Genomic DNA, 19,740 nt, shown 5'->3' with positions numbered 1-19,740 from the left:
CTCCAGCTGGTGGGTTTTGACCCAATGAAGTGTTTTAACCCTTGAACTCTGGCTCAGTCCCATCGACCTCAAAGATTTCAGCTCAGTGCTGACCTTAAACACAGCCCCAGAACTGGTCTCCAGGACATCCTTTCCAGAACACACAACTCCTTTCTTCCATGGACCTTCTCCTTTTTGCACAGTGCTCTCTCAGAGAGAAGGCTGAGGGACACAAGCTCTGATATTTTTGAAGTGTTAGAAAAATCTCATCCTTCCAGTCACCTTCTAACAACCCCCTAAACCACATCTGCTACCAAGTCAAGCCCGAGCTGGAGCGCCCTGACCTTCACCACAGTGGAGAGAGGGGTTAAATCAATGAGCAAGCCTTTGATGTCTGCCAGCTTCATGTAGTACAAAACCTCTGCTTTGATGTGCCTTTAAAAGAGAGGAAACTCAGAAGGTGTGCACTGCACGAGTGCCAGGCAGGGATCTGGAGGGACTTGGATGTGGCTCCTCACAACTGCAGGCACAGGGATGGAGCTAACACAGCCACTTCTGCTCAGGGCTCTGCTGCAACAGAGCCAGAATGGGAGCAGAAGTGTCTCAGTCTCACCAGCTCCTCCCAGAACAACCCCAGCAGTGCTGTGGAGAGCCAGGCATGAGCATTCCCCTGAGAGCTGCACAGCTGAGCTCTGAGCAGAGCCCTGTCCTTGCCCATCCCCAAACCAGGCAGGGCTGCTCCTTCTCCTCCCAGCGACCACCAACCACGGCTGGGCAATTCCACCACTTCAGGGGACCCTGGGAAGGGTGAGGAAGCCCCTCTGTGCCCCAGCAGGGTCAGGAGCAGCACATTCCTCACCAGCCTCTTGCACAGGAAGCTCTGAGCCCAGGAGGACCTGCCAAGCTCTCCTACCTTCCACAGCACCTGTGCCATGGCTTCTCCCATCCATCCCAGCATCCCCATGGCTTTTCCCCACAGGCTGAGCCCTCCTCAGGGCCCCACAGAGCTGCCAGAAGGGACAGCCTCCTCTCCATCCCCTGCTCACTTCACCTTTCCCTGCCTCCCCTCCGCCGCCTCCTCCCATGGGGAGTTTCCCAGCAGCTCGGTAATTAGCAGCATCATCACCAATGCTAATAACCACCAGCACAGCTCCTGCCATCCACAGCTCAAACAACTTCACAGCCATCATCACGCCTCTGTAACCTCCCCGGGGGAGGCAGGCAGGCAGCATTACCCCATCACAGCATGGGGAAGAGGGAGGTAAACAGGCAGGGGATGATGGGTGGCAAATCCAGGAGCTCTGATTCAGACATCTCATGCCAGGATCTCCCCATCCCAGGACCTGCCTGGCTGCAGGAGGCCCTTGGGAAGGAGGTCAGGGACTGTGCTGACAGCAGGACTTCTCCAGAGGTTATGTCACTGGACCTGGGAATGCTGGGATGAGTTTATTTCCTGGGCATCCCTGCACACAGCCTGGGCTCTCCTTTGCCATGGCAGAGCAGCACACATGGGGTAGCAGAGACACCCAGAAAAGCCAAATCAGTCAGGTCAGCCATTAGCCTTCACCTCTCATTACAGAACTCACAGTTTACCAATAGATTGAAGAGAATTTTCACTTTTTTTCCTTGCAAAATGAGGAATCTGGGGGGATTGCTGTCTGAACAGCCTGACCAGGAAAAGCTTCTCTCCATCAGGGTGGGGTTTGCTACTTTGGATTACAAATCACAGCCTCTCAACTCCCCCACAGCAGCAGAACACACTGGGGCTGCTTTGCTCTAGGCAAAGCCCACAGGACAACTGATTTTGAACATTCTGAGGTGTGACCCTGCTGCAGGGTCAGGCTGGCAAAGCTGGGAGCACCCCACACTGCAAAACTCCCCTGGAATGACCCCACCGTGTCCCCCAGAGCCACCACAGAGCCCTCTGGCCACTCCCCAAACCCCACTGCACTGCCAAGAGGTCACCAGGGGCTGGCAAAGCCCCACTGGCCCTTTTTTTAGGCACAGCCCATGGATCCACAGCTCCACTCCTAAAGAATGCTTTTCCCAGCTCTTGACGGAGCGTGGCTTTTGTTTGGTCTCTGGCTGAATGTCTGAGTTAAAAATACGAGGCTATTTCTGGCAGAAGTGGGGATTTTTTTCTGGCTTTGTATTGCCTTGTGTGCCCCCATGCTGCTGTCTCCTCTCTGGCTCAGATGAGCTTTGTTTTCCTTCTCAATGATCATGTTTGCACCGGTGAGCTGTAGGAAATGTTTTTTTCCCAGCAGACCATTTCCACGAGCACCATTGGGAATGAAGAATGAGCTCAGAGAAGCCAAAAAAAAAAAAAAAAAAACCCAAAAGAAAAAAAAACCTAGTTGGTGTAAAAATTCAGTCTCCAGTGGCCAGAGAACTGAAAAATCAGGAATATCTGTGGTAAAAAAGGGATGTGTCCATACACTCATGCACATAGGTACAGCAGGATGGGTTCTCCCCATGATGAGGAACAAAGGACTCAGAGCTAGAAACACCTTCAAGCATCCCCACTCCACAGCCAGGCTTCATCCCAAGCTCTGCAGCTCTGACTCTTTCCTACCCAGCATGAAAATATTGAATTTCGCTTTTCTTAAATGCCAAGGCAAAAAAAAAAAAAAAAAAAAAAAAAATAGGCCTATCTTTTCTGGCTTGGATTTATTCCATCTGGAATCACTGCATGATCACAGAGCTGTGATAGTGTGTTAGAGACTCAGTGTAAAGCAAAAACCTAAATACTTCCAAGCACCCATGAGATCATTGATCTTTCCCGTTACGCTTCGTCTCTCCTGGCAACAAGCTGAGGATTTGGGGCTTCTCACTCGAGATCACTGAGTTCAAACCAAGCCCCCTCCCACGAGCCAGAACGTGCCTGCATGGTGGGTGTGACCCCTGCTTTCCAGGGCTGGCAACAAACCCAACACAGCTGCAGGAAACATCTCCAGAATTTGTGTTTGCCATGCGTCACAACAAACATGGACACAACTGGAAGGGAATGGCCCAAAAGCAGCAGATTTGGCAGGTTAAAAGCAGAAAAAAGGTACTTTGGGAGCTTTCCAGGGCATGGATCCCCAGCAGCATGCAAGTAGCCAAGCACAGATTGATCAGAGCTCGCCAATAGAGGAGTAGGAATCTGGAAATCACTGGCATCAGGGCCAGCTCCTGCTCTTGGGAATGAGCTTTACTTCCAAAGGAAAGCTCCTGGGTGATGATTTCCACCATCTCTGATGAATTCTAAGAGATCTCTCTGCACACTGACCAGCAGTGGGATCAGAACATCTGCAGTCCCACATCTGGCAAAGGCAACCAGCACTTCTGGTTGCTCATCAGGGAAAGGCTCTGGTTTGTGAAGGCAACAATCCCACTCCTCCTGAACCCCAGGAGCTGATCAAACCAAGCTCCACAAAGCACCCAAACTGCTGTGTTTTTCTGCAGTTCCAGGCATTCCTGAAAATCCTGACAGACCTGAACTCAGCAAAATTCAGCTCCAGGCTCCTGTCCCTCGAGAGGTTATCAACATCACCAAGCAGTTTGTGATGGAGATTGGTACCACTGCTCTGTTAGAAGGACAGTGATGCTGAGGCTCAAAGAAGCAAAAGGATTTGCCCCCAGTTGCTCCCAGAGCCAAAAAACAGAGCAGAGTTAAAAACAGACTCAGTTTTCCAGCCAAAAGGCCTCACTGCCACCCCCACACCAGGCTGGAAATGAGGCAAAAACAAACATGAGGAGCTCCCAGATCAGCACTAGAGATAAAAAAATCATCTTCCTACCGACTGTGACACCTGGACTCGGACTTCCCCAGCATCCAGAGGGGATGCTCCTGACCCCTGGGATTTTCTCTCCGAGCTGGATTGGTGCTCTCTGTATTTCTTTGTTCTCGCAGGCAACGACAAGAACTCTTTTCCTGAGATCTTCAGGTCTCCCACGTGGTGGCTGTCCCCATTCTGGTCCTTGGGAAAGCAAGAAACAGTCATTGCAGCAATTGCAATGTTTGTCTGTCTCAGGTTTATGTCCACAGAGCAGGAAACACACGTGGGGTTTGTGCTCAGTTCTCCCACAGACACAGAAATACAGGAATCAATACAGAAATTGCAGAAATAATTCTGTAATTATTTCAGAAATACAGGATTATCACCCCAGGTGTGGGAAAAGGGAGCTGACAGAGATTACAGGCAGGAATAGTGAGAACAAGGAAGGAGAGATTCATTCCCTGGGTGCTGTTGATGGGACCAGTGCAGCCAGGCCAGTGACCACATCTCGAAAAGCAGCCACATGAATATAAATCAGAACTAGAAAGTGCCTTGCAATGCCTGGGTTGGAGCCCTCCCAGTGCTCAGTGCACGACAGGCAGGAGAGATGACTCAATTACAGCACATCAGCACCTTCAGGGTGAAACCCAGCATGTGAGAAAGAGATTTTAGTCTGGTACACAACGGAATAAACAAGAGGCTGGGAGATAAAACTAGGGAAGCTCAAATGAAGGAGTGAGAGACAGGCTGGAGAGAGCAGGAAGAGCAGGGAGCAGCAATCCTGCAATGTGCTGGAGCTTCAGAACCAAGGTGGGAATTCCCAACACACAGCTCTGCAGAGGCACTGGCCAGGAGCTGCTGGAAGTGTGGAAACAAAGCCTGGCTGGCAGAAATAGAGGGCAGAAGGTGAGACAGTACTGAGAGGATGCTGGAGAGATCACAGCTCACTCCATGGATTTACTCCTCACCACCTCATCCCTCCCAGCACAGAACAAAGCAAAGGAACTCCCAGGCTGTGAACTCCTATGAGCCATGGTGAGGCAGAGGAGGAGGAATTGCATCCAAAACTCTCTCTCAAGGAGAGATGAACTCACATCCCCCCAAGGACCACTGCAGGGCAGACAGGAGTTCTCACATCTAACTGCAGAGCTCCTGCTTGCTCCATCCTCCCCATGACACCCCTGAAATCCATAACCCTGCCTGAACTATCGAGTGCTGTTTGGCTTTGACAGAACAGAGCAGGACACCAACAGCACTAACAGCAGTCAGACATCAGCCAAGCCCCCTGGGCAGCCCTCGGGGCTGTGCTGCTCTGATGAGGACACACAGCCAATGTCCCCTGACCTTGGGCACTGCTGTCCCTGCCATCGACACCCCGGAGATGGAGTCACGCTGGTGAGAGCAGGCAAGAGCCAAAACAGCCCAGGGGCAGTGGGAGAATTGATAAAAACACAGCAGGACATTTGGAATTTATTTTCCAAAGAGAGCTAATTTAGGGAGGAGCTTTTGCCTGACCTTCCCAGTGCTTACTGGGATTTTTAGGAAACTAAAATCTTTCTCAAGTCTGAGGTTGTTTCCCACTGCCTGTCTGCACCCACCTGCAGCTTGGATGAGCTTTTTTGCCTCTGTGACAGTTCTGTGAAGGAGAAATGCTCCCTGGGACACTGGGGAGAGCTGTGCCTGGAAAGCACTGGGTGAACATGAATGATTTGTGCCAAAGACATCCCAAAAAGGCAGAATGGCTGCAGGCCTGGCCACCTCCTCTGGGAACAGGCATGACTGAGCCCTCAGCAGCACCAGTAGGATTTCCTGAGAGATTGAAATGATCCCTGGAGCTGGAAAGGCTCTGTGCCTCCAGCTGCTGCAGGAGCAGCCCTTGCCCTGGGGACACAGAGGAAATGCTGATCTGCTCAGACCTGACATTGCCAGCAGTGAGGCAGAGCAGAGGCAATCCTTGGAGCCTTGGAATAAACCCTGGAACAAAGCCTGGAACAAACCCTCTGCCTCCTGCAATGCTCCATCTCCTGTCTGCCCTCCCTGGCACTGCACTGGGGTGACAAGGACCTGCCACAGCCACTGCAGGAGCTAAACCACCCACCATGATCCTTCCAATAAAGGGCTGCTTTTTCAGAAAAAAGCCCAGAAGTGGCTTTTCAGCTTTGAGTGTTAAGTGCCTTTTTAGTCAGACCAGCTGTTCCTCTCCTCCAAGCTCTCTAGAAACCCTCTTTGGTTAATCCCATTGACTCCACTGATATCTGCTAATTGCATATTTCCCTGCAAACGAAGCCAGTCGACAACAAACCAATTGGAATCTCTGCACAGATTCCTAATCTTGGAGGCCAGACATCTCTGCTTACCTTTTCAGAAGGGAACTTGAGGAGGTCTAAGCTGTCCATGCTGTTCCTCTGGAGTCTCTTTGGCCTGGCTCCTGCCAAACAACACACACTCCCATCAGGGGCTGTCCCCAACAGCACAAATGTCACCCAGAGAGAACTCAAACCATGGCAGATCCTCTCTCTGGTTAACTAAATGTCAAAGGGTTGGGATGCTGCAGCTCTGAGATTCAAATGTGGGTTTTTTCCTGTTGCTTTGGGTCTTTTTCAAAGCACTGTCACAGGGCTGTGTGAGGCTTTGCCTACTGAGCCAGGTCACACCACGGCTCTGATCTCAGACAAGGTCTCTGGAATTCAGGAGTTACAAACCTCACTCCAAACCACAAAAGTCATGGGACTGGCGTTGAGAAAAACCATAACAAATAGACTATTTAATACGTCTGTGGATTTGTTGCTTTGTCATCATGTTTTTAACTGAAAGAATGTTTCTGGGACTCAACTTTGAGCTTTTCTCTATAGTCACAGACTGGAAAACTAAGTGAAGGAGCAAATATTTTCTAACCAGCATAAGCCCAGCCTTAAGGGGAGCAAAATCTTGCCTTGAACCTGACAGGGGAATCAAAATTTGGCAGCACTCAAGATATTTGTTTGAGATTTCATAAAATTTTGACGTAGTATTCCAACAACAACAGAGTGGGTGAAGCACAGTTTAGCTTTGAAAAGCTCAGCTTTATGAGGTAGAAGCTCAGACCAGCTGGGACCTCACCAAGGTCATGAACACACATCACAGCTCGGTCACAAGTGACCTAAAGCTCATCTCTGTGCCCCTCAGTGTCCTGAAGGGATTTATTCCTTGCAGCTGCAAACACCCAAAACATTTCTGCACGTTTCTGCCTCTCTGCTCCAAAAGCACATGAGCAGCAGCTCCATTTTGAGGTGATTCATGAGCAGGCTGTGAGTTCAGAGGGACTGACAGGGCTGGAGGAGGTGTGACACTGATGGGAGCACACAGCATGAGGAGCAGTCAGCGTTCCCACCAAACCCCAACCCTTCCCCACTGCAAAGCCAGGGGCTCACCTGGCAGCAGCTCGGAACATTTATGTTGGAAAAGCTCTCAAGGATCACAAATCCCACCAATTCCCACCTTGCCAGCCAGAGCAGAGCTCTGAGTGCCACGTCCAGTCATTCCCTCCAGGGCTGCTGACTCCCTGGGCAGCTCCTTCTGATTCCCACCAACCCTTACCCTGAAGAAAACTCCTATTCCTTCACCATCTCCCACCATCATCAGCACAGAGGAGGTGGCTGTGAGATGGGTGAAGGATTTTTGGGTGCTGCCACCTTGCCCAGGCAGGAGCTCAGGGCTGGGTTATTCCCAGTTGCTCCCAGTTACACACTGTGGACATTTCTAGAGCTGCTCATGGCCTCCCTCGGGATAACCTACAGCAGCAAGGTGGGTCTGGAATAAAAGTCACCTACAAACACCTGAGCAGAGGCACAGCTGGGTTGCAGAGGCAATGCCACCCCTGGAAGTGAATGTGCGTCACAGCACTTCCAGGAAAGGCAGAAAGCAGCAAAGTGTGCCTGATTAGATAAACACACACCATTTCCAGCTGTCTAAAGAGTCATTAATTACACACCTCCATCCCCAGGAGCTTTTGTGCTTTCCCAGAGCACTGAACCGCTGGCCAGCAGCCATTAATCTCCAAGCTGAGAAAACCTGCCTGGTGTTAATTTAATAGACACAGGCAGCTCAGTCTACCCCAGCAGAACAACTCATCTTTTCCTCTTGTTCTGCTGCTGGTGTCTGTCTGTGACTGTGTGGGGTTTGAGCTGAGCTGAGAGAGGAGGAAGTTCAGAGTTGCACAGACTTCTTCCAACTCAGATATTTCTTGCAGGAAATATCCAGGAATCCCAGCCAGTGCTGGGGCCAAACAATATCCCTGCTCACCACCACTAAAACAAGCAGCAAGAAGAATTAGGAGGGTCCTTATCACTCAGGGTGACCAGAAACTGGATCCACACCAGCAGCAACTCAACTCCCACCACTGGTGTGGGAACTTCTCCCCTTCTCAGCCCACACATCCTCACCCACCTTCCAGGAGAGCAGAGCTTTCCATACTCACAGGCATCCCACGACAGAAGGAGTCCCTCTATCTTTCTGTCTCCATTTCCTCAGACAGCTCCAGATGGAACTTTCAGCCTCTCCCAACTTGTTTTTCCCAGAAATACCTGCAGCACCACTTAATACTCAGCAAGAGCTGAACTCTTCCTCCTTCTCCCCAGTGCTGATCCACAGCAGCAGCAGCAGGCAGGGAGGGATGAGGAGGACTGAGCAGCTGAAAACCTGGGTCTGTTCCTTGGGAAGGTTTTTTCCTCTCCCTCCAGCATTTATTGGCATGTTTACCAAGCCTGCAGCAGAGCAACGGAAAACCTCAGGGGCCTTTCTAAATGCTCTCTCTGTCTGGGAGGTTTGCTGAGGTCTCAAATCGAGCAAGCTGAAACCTTCTTGTGAACATCAGCTGAGCAGCGCTCCTGACTGGCTGTATTCATGCCCTGTTTTCCTGCAGCTCCTGGGATGTTGCTCTTTTCACTGCTCAGGGGTGTTGTTTCTTTTTCAAATATTTTTTTTCAAAATCTCTTCCTCATCTTCTCCCCCCCCCCGCCATGATCTCAACAGCACCACAAACCAAGAGGATTTAAAAAAAAAAATTAACTTTTTGATTCTGCAATTTGGTATAACGGTTTTCAAATTCTTGTACCTATCCTGCAGGGAACACAGGGAAGTTTTCTCAGGGATGGTGATGGGATCATCTCATGGAAAGCAGCACTAGGGCAAGCTGGGCAGACAGTGCAGGCAGAGCTGTGTTCCTCCACGGCCAATCTCCATATCCAGGAGATTGCAGCTGACAAGATCGAGCTGAACATGTGTAGCAGCGACTCAGGGAGCTCTGGCAGAGCTCTCATCAAGCTGACATGAGCTCTGATAACTCCTAACTCTGCCTCCTCTCCCGCAGCTCCAGAGCTGCTGCCTCCCTCCCGTTCTGAAGCAGAGCAGCAGAGCAGAGCCCCCCAGCCCAGACAAAGCCTGATCTGTATTTGCAGCAGGGAACAGGCTGGATCCCTCTGGGGGCTGTGCCAGAGCAGGCAGAATTCAACCTGACAGGGAACTCCATGGAAGAGCAACAGGGAAAGGTTGTGGAGCCAAGATCAGCCCTGCTGCCTGCAGAGCTGCACACACAGCCTGAATTCCCTACAGAGCACAGGCTGGGCACCCCAACAACACAACAAGCCCACCATCATTGCTGTTTGTCATGAAAAGGTTATTTCCCCCTCTACTTGCACTAACCAAGATATCAACTTAGCTTTTCAGTGAGTTCTTGCAGCCCTGGACAGATCCTCCCCCAGTCTGCACAGACCCAAACCTTGATTCTGGCAGACAACCCTAAATACTGCTCAGTGTAATTAAACCAGACCAGCCAGCCAGTTGTTTGGGGTGGAATGCTGGTCTGGAAACCCTCCCCAGCCCCGAAGTGACAGTGGAGATACGGTCCAGTGCTCCCTGTGCCCACGGAGCATCTCAAATCATACGCTGCTGACATCTAATCAGGGAAGCTCTGTCAGCCTCGTGCTCCATTATTACAGCAAAGCTCTTCAGGAGGAAAGGGGGAGGGGGAAAACAAGCACAGCAGCAGGAAAAGAAAGAAGAAGACTGAGAAAAAAAATCAAGCCTGCAGTAGGACAAGCATCTCATTTAAGGCTTTAATTAGTCTTCAAACACATAATGGGTTCTGGCACTATAAATCCACTTGACCTCTATTATTGTCAGCACTCGCCTGATAAATGGTGGCATTTGTTTTCCCAGTTGCTACTGGGGTAGAACAATACTTTCCTCTAAACAGAGAAAGCAAATAATATCAGTTATTTACGATGGCTGGGCCATAAAATGCTGGTGCCAAGCTGCTGTGTGCCCATCCATGGGAAGGACCATCTGCTTAGCCTGGTCCTACAGGCAGGGAAAGACCAGGGAATCCCAACAGCTCTGTGTGTGAGGATACAGAATTGGGAACCACAAGGATGGGAATGATCCCTGCTCTGCTAGAACCACTGAGCTCCAGCACTGATGACCTTTGTCCATTAGCACACAGAATATCAACCTCCCAGCAGTCCCTAAACACAACAAAACTCTGCTCCACAATAAGAATCCTGTCGTTTTCTCCTCCGTGGCAAAACTGCTCTTTTAAAAAAAGCTGCACACGATATGTGGCAATAAAGAAGAAGCTCCTTTTGCATCGAGACTCTCATCAGGCTGATGTGGCAGAAGATGCTTTGTGTTTGTGTCACCCGAGCTCTGCATTGCCACAATCCGGTCTGACAGCTGAGCAACGGGCTGAAAATAACAGAAAGAAGCAATCCTGCACATCTACACGGCACCCAGAGCCCTGGGGCAGCTGCTGACTGCACTCAGGGTGAGCAGCTGGAGCTCAGGCTGCTCAGATGGGGAGAGGAAATATGGGGGACACTCAGGACCACAGGCTAAAGAGCTCTCACAGTCACTTGGAGGAGGTAAACTTGGAAAAGAGTCCTCCTTTCAGGTAGCAATGGCACAAGGGAGCTACTTTTATTCTTCTTTCTTATTTATCTCCCCCAGTGGGAGTAAACTCAATATAGGAAAGCTGCAATCTTGGAGTTCAAGGTGATCGGATTTGTAGCCTCACAGCTCTGAGGAATTGCTGTGGTGCTTGTTGGGCACATCTCTGATTTTGGTTTTTCCCCACACATGCAGTGGGCATTAGCTTTCCTCTAACCGAGGCTTATTTGCAAATAAAGCATCGGCAATTTGGGTCAAAGAATCAATATTTTGGGGGGATATTTGCAGAAAACACGGAGCACCCAACCATGAAACACTTGACAAATCCAAGCCTCGGAGGCTGTGGGAAGGTTGAGCCTTGTCAGGAACAGCCTCCTCTAACCATAACCCCCCCAGGCAACCTTCTGCCTCGGAGATGAACAGTTGTGGGGACAGAAGGATCTTTTGGGAGATAACCCGAGCTGGGTGGAGCAGGCTGGGAGGAGGTTCACACCCTCAGGGCTCATCCAAGAGCAGTGAGATGGACTTGGCAGCAACACCTGGCTCTCTGCTAAGGGCAGGATTTTCTCTGCCAGGACGCAGCAGAGGCTCATGACCTCCCACCTTCCATTATCAGCTCGTGTTGAACAAGCAGAGATCAAACCCGGAGTTTAGCTGGAAAGTGACACACGGTAATTAACAGGGGCAGCATCTCCAGCAGCCAGACAAACCACAGGACACGATTTTGTCCTCCAGACTGACTCAGGGAGGGCAGAGAAGGAGCAACCACGGGTCAGCTTAGCAGCCATCAAACACCCACAGTAAAATCCTCCAAAAAAGAGGGGGAATGTGCTTGATCCTTCCTCCCTGATGCTGCTGTGAGCAGCCACCAGCTCTCAGCAGCTCCTGGAACATGCTGTGAGCTCAACTGGGATCCTGAGCTCTGCCAGGTGTTTTGGCTCAGCAAGGTTTGCTGTCTGAGGAGTTGTCCCTGCCAGGGAAGCAGGATGGTCCTGAGGTCACTCCAGAGGTGACAGTGGCTCTGCTGAGGGTCTGGCCTTGCCCTGCTCAGAGAAGTGCCAAAGCAGACTGTGCTCACCCACACAGAAAGCTTTAAGAGGAAAGAAGTCATTCTGCCTGGGCAAGAAAGAGAACTTTCTTCTTTGCTTTTCTTGCTCTGTGCAGAATAAAGCAAATGCCCACTTCTCTGACTTTGTCTCTGAAGTGTCCCTGGGCTCGCTTGGGGTAAATCACTGCATTAAAAAATACATCAAGCAGAGGAATCTTATTTCTAATGGCACTGCTGTGCTGTTGGACAGAGCAGCATCACAGCCATGGCATTTCCCACACCCCAGCTAGCCAAGGAACCTGCCTGGGGAAAGTGCACTGAGCAAGCAGACAGCACAGTGCTGCTGGAGCCTGGAGCTGCAGCCAAAGGGAACTTCAATCCTCCCAGAACCAGCAATTTCCAAAAGGTTCTCTCTCCCCACAGCCAGAGATTTAATCTTGATTGAATGGATGGCTTTGCCACGAGCCACGTTGTGCTTTCTCTGCCACAGGCTGCAAGAACTGGCCTCTTCCTCATCCTCTTTTCCAGCACTTGCCATCTCCCCTGGCATCAAAATAAAGCAACTTTCAGTAGCATTTCCTCTGCTGTGAGCTGAGAACTCCTGCTGTATTTCACACCAGTGCTGGGAAGGAGGCTCATGTACTCAGCAAGACGAGAGAGGAACATTAAACACTTAAAAAGAATATTTTAAAACTTCCTAAAGCCAATACTGGGGCAGTCTGAAGTGAGTGCTAAATTACTGAGTTTAAATCCAAATGACTCAGAGGTTCATCCACCCCATCAGTGCTGCTGGAATCATTTCACAGCTGTAACAGCAGAGGTTACTCAGATTTAGAAGAAACTCATTACAGAGAAGAGGCATCTTTTAGAAGTCCTAAACCTTCACACCAGAATCCCTCTGGGTTAGCAGCTCTCCTGTCCTTCCTGCCCTGCTCTCTGAAGGACAACCACAGGCAGGTCTTTTGGACACCTTCCTGCAGGCACAGGGGAATATCTGCTCCATCTCTCCCTCTGAGCACCTGCAGGAGCACAGCAAAGCCACCAGACCACCAATCCTACCTTCCACTCGGCCCAAAGCTGCTCTGCTTCTCCAGCACCTCATCCATCACCCCCTGAGTCAGCAGCTACGATTAACCAGCACAGCCTCAGGCTTTCATTTGCAGAATGAAAGAAGGGCTGAGCTGCAGCCCATCAGCTCCTGGGAAAAATCAAATCGAGCTGGGGATATTTAATATTAAGCACTTTCAAGTGCTGCACTTACTCAGTGTGACTGGTAGGGACAGGGCAGGTTCCATGCTGGGGATGTGAACTCATCTGCCCAGGGGAAGGCAAATGCTTCCCAGACAGTGAAATCACAGCCCGAGGGAGCAGGGCTGTCCCAGAGTCAGCAAGATGCTGCTCTCACAAAGCCACATCTCTCAGCTGACAGTTTTCTGCAGGAAGATTGAGCAAACCACGGGGAAGGAACATCCCTGTCCCTGGGCAGCATCCCAGCCTCAGCATCACCACCTCCCTGCTTGCATCAGCAGAGGGATGGTCAATCCTGCCTCTTTTATCAGCCCTAAACACTTTTCAGGTGCTTCAAAGATATTTAAAGCAAGCAAGCAAACAAAAACAAACAGGCTGGAAAAACATAAAAGCAGATTTCTTCTATTCCAGTCTGATTGAACCAAGGGTTCAAAGATTCCTGTGAAGAGATGAAAACTGCAAAACTGCATTGAGGCTGCAAAGCCCCACAGTCAAAGCCCCACAGAGCTGATCAGTGCTCAGGAAGGAGTGGGGATTTGTGCCCACTGCAGAACACAGCCTGAAGCATGGAACCTGCAGAACACCAAGCAAGCAGAGTAGCCTCATGTCTACCTATTTCTCAGCAGAAGATGAGAAGGGGAAGTCAGGCTATTCTTTGACCCAAACTGATAATGCTTTATTTGTGAATAAACCTTATTCCAGCCTGGGTTAGAGAAAAGCTAAAGCCCATTGCATGTGTGAGGGAAAACTGAAATCAAAGATGTGCCAAACACCATGCCAGCTACTCAGAGCTGTAAGGCTCCCAGTAAGATCACTTTATACTCCACGATTGCAGCTTTCCTGCACTGGGTTCACTCCCAGTTAGGCTCAGGGCTGGGCACAGCAGGGCAGAGGTGTTTGTGTCCTGCAAACAGCACAGAAACCACACCAGGAGCAGCTCCCAGAGCTCTGCAGCATCCCCATGCCAACGCCTCCAAGCACCTGCAGCCCTCCCCACCCACCCCCAGCTGCCAGCAGAGGTTGCTTCGTGTCTCCTGACACTGCCAGAGGGTGATGGCTGAGGCTGACGAGCTGCTGGAAGCAGAAGGAAAGCAGCCCAGAGTCAGTTGTGGCTCTGGAGAGGTGCAGAGGTGGCTAAGGAGCTCTCTGCCTCCTGCCAGCACCTCCATCCTGTGGGTGATTCCCATCTCAGGGTGTCCCACAGGGGACAGATGGCACTGGGGACCTGGAAAAGTCCCAGAACCTGAACCAGAGCCCTGATTCACCCAGCCAGGGCAGGCAGCAGGCTCTGCCAGGACCAGGATGGGCTCAGCTCGGTGCTCCCAACCCACACTGGGAACAGGCAGCTCCTCCCTGAGATGCTGCAGCCTCAGCCCACAGCAGCTCAAGAGGCACCAGTGCTGTCAGTCTGCCCCCAGGACATCTCCCAGAGCTGCTTCTTCACCCCTAAAAACAACCCCTTGGAGCCACACAGCAGCTTTTTGCTTCTCTCCCCAGGCAAAGCCCACCAGAGCTCAACTCCCAGCTTGCAGTGTGTGAAAGAGAACAAGGCTTATTCAGGGCCACATTTTTGGTTGTTTGGAGAAACAAACCCAACCCCTGTTTATTTACTTCGTGTTCCAGCTCCTCTCCAGCTTCCTTCAGTTTGTTGCTTTAAGCTCTGTGTGTTTGCATTTCTCAACAAGGTCGTTGCTTTCACAAGACTTCTGCAGCACTGCCCTGCTTCCCTGGCCTCCAGCTTTGTCTTCTGACAACCAAATACTCTCAGAATATTAATTAAAATCACAAAGAGCTCGGCAAGGGGAGCCAGGACAGCAGAGGAAAACATCAGGCTCTCCTTCCAGCCCCAGACCCCAGGGAAGGGCAATGCCCAAGCCCTGCAAGAAGTAACCTGTGAAGGACATCACAGTGAAAATCTGGCTCAGCCTTTGCTATGAAGCTTTGTTGGACCTGCTTGATGAAACTGATGTGTTTTATCCCATGCCTGCCTTATCAGAGGATTTTAGTGTCCTTGGGAATGTGCAGCCATTTTGTAACCTTAAGCAGGAAAAGGAATCTGAATGGGGAAAAAGAAATGGAAAGCTCTCCTCACCATGAGATTTGTCAACATCAAAAGGCCAGGCTGGTTCAGAAGCCAACTTGAATCTCAACTCTCTCACCTGCTTCCTATTACAGAAGCAGATGTTCCTCTGGCTGTAAATTGCTGCTATTAATAATATAAATAATTATGCTCTTCTAATCATTTAATAGGTGCACAGGAGAGTACCAAAATTTCTGGCAGTCATTAAATACCTATCCCTTCTCTCAAGGGCTCAGAGACACACTGATGGCCTCTCATCCTCCACTGAAGTTCCACTTCAATAGGATTAGGATAAAAGTTCCACTCCAACTTCAATAGGATTAGGATAAAATCTAAGGAGAAATGAAGGAGTCAGGCTTTCCCCCTGAGCTGAGCTGTGTGTGAATCACTGAGGGCTCAGCCAGGTGTGGTCTCTCCCTTCCTGCAGCCACAGTCCACCAACACTGAGATGATTTTTACCAATCTCCCCAGGACCTGGTGAGGGGAAATCCTGCTCTCCAAGATCCTTCCCTCTCTGCACTGCAAACCCCTGTCATCTGCTGGTGTTCCTCCCAAGAACACTTTGTCCTTCTCTCAACAAACATCCCCAGCCTTGGGAATGTGAGCAAGGGAACCTTTAACGAGGTCACTGCAACCTCCAGAGCTCTGCCTGCAGCTGCTCAGCCCTTTCCCATCCTGCAGGGATCACACACACACAGACCTGCATGGCTCTGGCAGCTGACAGAAACACCACAGCCTGCTCCAGATGTTAACACAGCACATCTGGATCTCCAGGGGACAGCGAGCAGCCCATGGGCCACATCCACACTTCCCTCTGACCCACAAACAGCACCAACGTTGAGGTTCATTTCCTCTTTCCCCTTTCACAATGAAAGAGTTTGCCAAAAGGAAGCCCCTGAGGAGATGGCAGGAATGAGTTTTGCAGGAGTTACGAAGTGGAGATGACGTGCAAAAGGAGGCTGGGGAAGCTCTTGTGGCCTTTGAGACAACAGCTCAGCCCCACTGCAGCTCCAGTGGGGCTCAGCAGGACATGCTGGCTCCCTCCCCACAACTCCATTTGCCAGGAAAAGCTCTGGCACTGACGTAGCAGGTGATGCCTGGAGATCAACATGAGAGCAAACATGACCAGCAGCCTCTCCCTTCCCTCCCTGAGCACCTCAGCCCAACATCATCCTCTCCACGTCAGTCCTGCAGCAGCAAAGGGAACACTGCCTGTGCCAACAAGGTCAGATTTAATCAGTGGACACCCCTGGGATGAGGTTTGTGTGAATTAATAAGTCTGTCCCAGGATGGAGCAACCAGCTGGAAGTGCCCATGCTGGGCACCCACCCGTGTCTGCAGTGGGCAGTGCCAGGACAGGCAGACTGTCCCCAGGCTGGGGACACACAGCAGGCTGGCAGCACTGTGGTGACCAATCTGTGCTCCTCACAGGCTGAGTGACCCAGGGCCAGTAAAGCCACTCTGACTGCTGTGACTGAGTCTTGCCACGTCTTGTTTCCACATTCAGCATCACTTCAGGTGTTCTGAGGGTGAGATGTCACCCAGTGTGAGCTGATGGTCCCAACCTGCCTTCAGCCCATACCCTGGGGTTGTTCTGCTTAGCACCCAGGAACAAGAGCAGCCAAAAATCCCTGCCAGTCACCCTGAAAACCTGTGCTATCAGTCAAATCAGTGAAAAGGGCCCTGCAGAGCTTTAAAAGATACAAAAGCTGATTTGCTGCATGACATGTGGAATTTCATTCCCAGTGCAAATCAATTCCATTAACTCATTCTCTGCCCCTTTTGGGGGGATCCTTCCCTGCCTTTGCAGCTTATGGAAAGCATAGAGCAAACACATTTATCTCCTTTGTGCTGAAGGCACCCAATAGCCTCACCTTGCTCTGGCATTGTATTTCCTGCCCATTTCCAAATGCCTCCCCCTCCCCACACCACATTTTTCCCAAGACCTCCCAATGTCACCAAAAGCCCAGAAACTCACCTTGTGCCTCATAGCCAGAGTAGGGATGAGCTGCAGCCACGTCCTCATCGCCAGGGCCCAGGCCAAGGGCTGCCCTGAGCTGCTCCACGTTCACCTGAGCCGTCAGCTCCCCACTCCTGTCCCCTATCTGCAGCGGGAAAACAGCAGGGAAGGGGTTAAAGGTGTGGTGTGCTCCAAGCTAACAGCAAAGGGTTTTCCAGTCCCATCCCAAAGGAAACACAGGGACAGCCAGAAGAGAGCTTGGGCACACCTGGGACACCACACAGCCCAGCTCTCAGAGCTCTCCAGAACTGCTCCTCAGGGATAATTTGGGAATTATTGGCTCAGCTCGCCCACTGCCACAGAACTGAGCTGAAATGTGCACATCTGGGCTGTCCTGCAGCCACACACGGCTTGGCAGAGATCCCCAGAACTCCCAGCCCCCTTGCTCAGAATTTCCATAGTTACTGAGCTCCAGACAGCCACGTGGGCAGTGTCACACCAGGGCTCCACCAGCCCTTCTCTCCTGGCTCAGAGCCATACAACTTCGGGTTGTTCCGAGCCATCTACCCACACAACACTCCAAAAAAATATCTTTTAGAAGTCCACACTTTTCCCAATTCCCACCTCTCGCTGGCCTGAGGCCAAGGAAGCTGATGTTGCATGTTTGGGAAGAGATCTGTCCAACAGCTCCTGCTACTTAAAATGAGGAATTGTAGGACACAACACTGAATCCTCCTCAAAGTCCAACCAAACCAGAGAATGGCTGTGCTGCACATCACCAGAGAGGTCACCCAGAACAGCCTCTAATCTTCAGAGGAAGAGCAGCCTGTGTGACAGAGGAAGACCTTGGCTGTCCCCCCTGATTCCTGCTAAATGCCTGGCAACAGCTCCTTTGTGTCCCCTTGCCACAGACAGCAGTGTGAGCCGTCCTGGAACAAAACCATAAATCCCCACATTATTTATGACAAAGCCCCAAGCTCCAGTAAAGGGAGGCAGATCAAAGGGTTTATCATCAGGCATAAATCCTCCTGCCAATTACAGGAGATTTGCCGTTGACATCATCTCCAGAGAAATTACTATGTCCTGGTTAGGTCTTACAGTCCTTGATGCTCTATTAAATGCTTCTCTGACTTCTACTCTTTTCAGATCATCTCCAAAGCCCTGTTAACAAGTGAGGAACAGACAGGCAGGACAAACAATGATCCTGGGCAGGATCTGCCACACACACCACAGCAGAGCCCTGCTTTCTGCCCTCAGCTTCTCAGGAGCTGCACCCTGAGATGACAAAAGTATTCCAGAGCAGTGTCCTGGAGCTTCCAGGGTTTTCAGGTAAACATCTTTCATTCCAGTGGAATTTTGTGAGTGACCTCTGATCGCCCTGCAGCAGCTTCCAGTGTGTTTTCCTCAAGCAGGTTTCATTTGGATTCAAATGTCATCTTTAGATTTTTGTTGGGAGCGAAGAGGAAAAGGGTGATGGGAAAGGAGCTTGGAGCAGCAGTGTGAAAAGGCTGAATTCCACAAGGTTTCTCCTGGGCTCAATCCTGGTGCTGGTCAAAGGGACAGCCTGCACTGCTCCATAACTAATGATGGGGGGAATTAATCAGCCACCTGCCATCAGGAACCAACTCCTGCCACAGCCTGGAGCTGCACCAGCATCCTGGAATGACAAAACTGGGAACTCCCACCCTGCTGGGTCTCCCCTCCATGCCCAAAGGCCCAGAACCACCAGTGCTCATCATCCCATGGCCCTTCAGCCAACATCTGGCTCTGAGGACTGAGCCACAACTTGAGCACAACTGGGGAAGTTAATCTGTCCTCAAATGTACAGGACCAAAGAACAGTATTTCTTCAGTGTGTCTGATAAAGATAATTAAATCTGTAATTAGGCTGCTGTGTCAGCCCTACTTGGAGATTTAGCCAACCTAATAGACAGGCAGGAGAACACCCAGCACACTTACATATGGTGATTTCAATTAGTGCTTCAAGAGGGCAATTTCTTCATCTGGGGAAGACTAAAGAGGCCACGGCCGATTTCCTCAACACACTGAAAAGAGCAAACAATGGAATTCTTGCTTTCTGCACTTCTGAGCCACCTAAAAACGGCAGGAAAGCTGCAGAGAGCTGGGCAAGGCCAGCTGTGAACCCAGAATTGCTGCACACATGGCATCCCAGAGTGGGTGGCTGCAGGCTGAGTGCATCCAGGGACAGCATCCACTGCATCAGGACACTGCTGGAGATCCCCCCTGGCAGCTGGGACCCCAACCTCCCAGAAAAAGAGTGTTTTCCAGCCAAGCTCTGCAGTTCCTAAGGACACCACTGAAACAGCACACAGAAAAGGGCTTTCCAGAGCAGTGAGAGCAAGATAACTGCATTAATATAACTTATTGGAATAAAATAGTCTTGATCTCACCAGGGGTCACAGGTTCCCTAAGACTTGCACCAGCTTCTCTTACCTCTTGGGAGATTTCAAGATGTTTCCTCGCGAAGTGCAAAGCCTGCTCGTGGCTCCCCAGGGAGATATAGGCATTTCCGAGACTCCAGCAGGCTCTTCCTTCTCCCACCCTGCAGAACAGGAAGCTGTCAAACCACAGAAATGCTGGGCAAAGCCTGGCAGGGCCTGCTGGAGAGCACTGGAGGGGCTCCTCGCTCTGCTTGCAGCTCCACAAAGTTCTACAGTGGAAAATGAAGCATGCTGGACATCTTAAACTCCTCTTACACTGAGGTCAGCAAGAGCTGGGGATGA

At 50.8% G+C, this 19,740-nt stretch overlaps 1 protein-coding gene across 2 annotated transcripts in view; it reads right to left on the bottom strand.

The window, feature by feature from the left end:
• GPSM1 (G protein signaling modulator 1) overlaps positions 1–19,740 on the bottom strand; it is a 63,408-nt gene that overhangs the window by 17,274 nt on the left and 26,394 nt on the right. For both annotated transcript variants that reach the window (XM_085076829.1, XM_085076830.1), the window contains exons 8-11: positions 19,451–19,559; positions 17,016–17,142; positions 6,098–6,168; positions 3,762–3,941 (exon numbers count right to left, since the gene is read on the bottom strand). In XM_085076829.1, the coding sequence (XP_084932955.1) occupies positions 3,762–3,941; positions 6,098–6,168; positions 17,016–17,142; positions 19,451–19,559 (487 nt within the window). The remainder of the gene's footprint in view (positions 1–3,761; positions 3,942–6,097; positions 6,169–17,015; positions 17,143–19,450; positions 19,560–19,740) is intronic.

This window comes from Lichenostomus cassidix, chromosome 17 (genome assembly GCF_008360975.1).
Source record: "Lichenostomus cassidix isolate B80296 chromosome 17, HeHo_3.0, whole genome shotgun sequence".
NCBI lineage: Eukaryota > Metazoa > Chordata > Aves > Passeriformes > Meliphagidae > Lichenostomus > Lichenostomus cassidix.
This window is presented reverse-complemented; position numbering and strand designations above follow the sequence as displayed.